The sequence below is a fragment of the Nicotiana sylvestris genome, chromosome 6 (genome assembly GCF_000393655.2).
Source record: "Nicotiana sylvestris chromosome 6, ASM39365v2, whole genome shotgun sequence".
In the NCBI taxonomy this organism is placed as follows: domain Eukaryota; kingdom Viridiplantae; phylum Streptophyta; class Magnoliopsida; order Solanales; family Solanaceae; genus Nicotiana; species Nicotiana sylvestris.
In genome coordinates this window covers 192,385,707-192,388,144 of record NC_091062.1, presented here as the reverse complement: position 1 = coordinate 192,388,144, position 2,438 = coordinate 192,385,707, and the positions used below count along the sequence as shown (strand labels likewise).

Genomic DNA, 2,438 nt, shown 5'->3' with positions numbered 1-2,438 from the left:
TTGAGCGTTGGGTTATTTCGTTTGGGAGTGAAGGGGGGGGGGAGGGGGGAAATAACATTTAACAATTATACAAAATAAACAAAAAAAAATTAAAACAATGTGTTAAGTCAGAGGCGGAACTAGCGCGGTCATAGTGCGGTACGAGCGCGACCGCGCTAGTCAAAACAGTGTACTTGGCCATATGCGCGGCCACTAGCACGGTCGCTCTTCTAGCACGGGCAGTAGTGTAGTCATAGAACAGTTGCGCTAGTGGTGGAGAAGCTGAGGCAGAATGTTTGCCCATATGCGCGGCCTGTAGCGTGGTGGGTAGCGCGGGTGCGCTCCTGGGCATGCAATATTTTTATTTTTTTCACCTGTTCTTTTCGCGTCTGATGGACTTATCACCTACCCAAGCTCACTTGCATTGGTTAGTACTTCCCAAACTCAAAATTAATAACTACTAACTATCATTGGATTGCCTCCCAACCAGCGCCTTAGTTAATGTTGTGGCACGACGATTACAACAAATCAATGGGTTGCCTCCCATGCAGCGCCTGATTTAACGTCGCGACACGATGCAGATAAGCGCATTTAAGGCTCGCTCGACCTCTAAGGATCAGTCAGGTGGATCTCTGACACTTCCTTTGGTTCAGTCATGACCACATATAGTTTCAATCTCTGCCTATTGACTCTAAATGTATGAGAGTCTTTCTCTGAGGCAATCTCTACAACAACTGAGGGGAATACTTCGACCACTCGAAATGGTCCAGACCATCGTGACTTGAGTTTTCCCAGGAATAGCCTTAATCGTGAGTTATAAAGCAATACCATGTCTCTGGGATTGAAATTTCGCTCAACAATGTTCTTGTCGTGCAACCTCTTCATTCTTTCCTTGTACAACCTTGTGCTCTCAAAAGCAAGATATCGGAACTCGTCGAGCTCATGCAATTCTGTGACTCTCGTTGTGCCCGCAGCCTCAATGTCCAGATTCAATTGTTTCATTGCCCTCCAAGCTCTATGTTCTAGTTCCACTGGCAAGTGACATGCCTTCCCGAACACCAACTTATATGCTGACATACCAATTGATGTTTTAAAAGTAGTTCAGTATGCCCAGAGTGCATCATCTAGCTTTTTTGCCCAATCAGTTCTTGTGGCATTCACAGTCTTGGTCAGTACACTCTTTATCTCTCTATTAGACACTTCGACCTGTCCACTAGTCTGAGGATGATATGGTGTTGCCACCTTGTGGCGCACATCGTACTTCACCAGCAATTTCTCAAAGGCTCGATTGCATAAGTGAGTGCCTCCGACACTGATAATAGCTCTCGGGGTCCCAAAACGAGTGAATATATTCTTCTTAAAAACCCCCACCACCACTCTTGCATTATTGGTGGGAAGTGCTGCAGCTTCCACCCATTTAGACACGTAATCTACATCAACATGTATATATTATTGCCAAAGGAGCTGATGAAGGGGCCCATGAAGTCTATCCCCCAGACATCGAATTCAACCTTTTGCATTGGGTTCATGGGAATCTCATGGAGACGGGAAATGTTCCCGATTTGCTCACATTCATTACAGCCCTTCACCCATTGATGTGCATCCTTAAATACTGTTGGCTAGTAGAACCCGGCTTCTAGTACTTTTGCTGTCGTCCTGACTCCTCCAAAATGCCTGCCATACACCGATGCGTGACATGCCTGCAAAATAAAAGATTGTTCTATCTCGGGGACACACCTCCGGATCATATTGTCAACACATATTCAAAACAGATAAGGTTCATCCCAGTAATACATGCGGCAGTCACGATAAAAATTTTCTTTTGCACAGAGGAAAGGTCATAGGGAACTATACCGCTTACCAGGTAATTTGCAAAGTATGCGCACCATGGCACTTCCTCAAGGCTTGTAGTGAGTAGCTACTCGTCTGGAAAGGTTTCCAGAATATCCTCATCCTCCACTGAGTTTTTACCTCCTTCAAGTCGTGATAGATGATCAGTGACTTGGTTTTCTGAGCCCTTACGGTCACGAATTTCAAGGCCGAACTCTTGCAGTAACAACACCCAATGAATCAGGCGTAGTTTGGACTCTATCTTCTCAATCAAGTACCTGAGAGCTGCATGATCAGTATATACAATTACCTTAGAGCCAATCAGGTATGATCTGAACTTGTCGAATGCAAACACCACAGCCAGTATCTCCTTTTCAGTCATAGTGTAGTTCAGTTGGGCTCCACTCAGTGTTCTACTGGCATAGTAGATTAGGTGCATTAGCTTGTCTTTTCGCTATCCCAGCACTGCCCCCACTACATAGTTACTGGCATCACACATGAGTTCGAATGGTTGCTCCCAGTCGGGGGCAACAATGATGGGTGTTGTGACTACCCTCTTTTTTAACTCCTCGAATGCTACCCTACAATCATCAGAAAACAAGAAATGGTGATCTTTTCTAACAACTTAC

At 45.1% G+C, this 2,438-nt stretch overlaps 1 protein-coding gene across 1 annotated transcript; it reads right to left on the bottom strand.

Moving 5' to 3' along the window:
* Positions 1 to 588: 588 nt before the first annotated feature.
* LOC138871865 (uncharacterized) lies at positions 589 to 1,056 on the bottom strand. Its single transcript, XM_070149776.1, has one exon. The coding sequence runs from the start codon at positions 1,054 to 1,056 to the stop codon at positions 589 to 591; it is 468 nt and encodes a 155-aa protein (XP_070005877.1).
* Between the last annotated feature and the right edge of the window lie 1,382 nt (positions 1,057 to 2,438).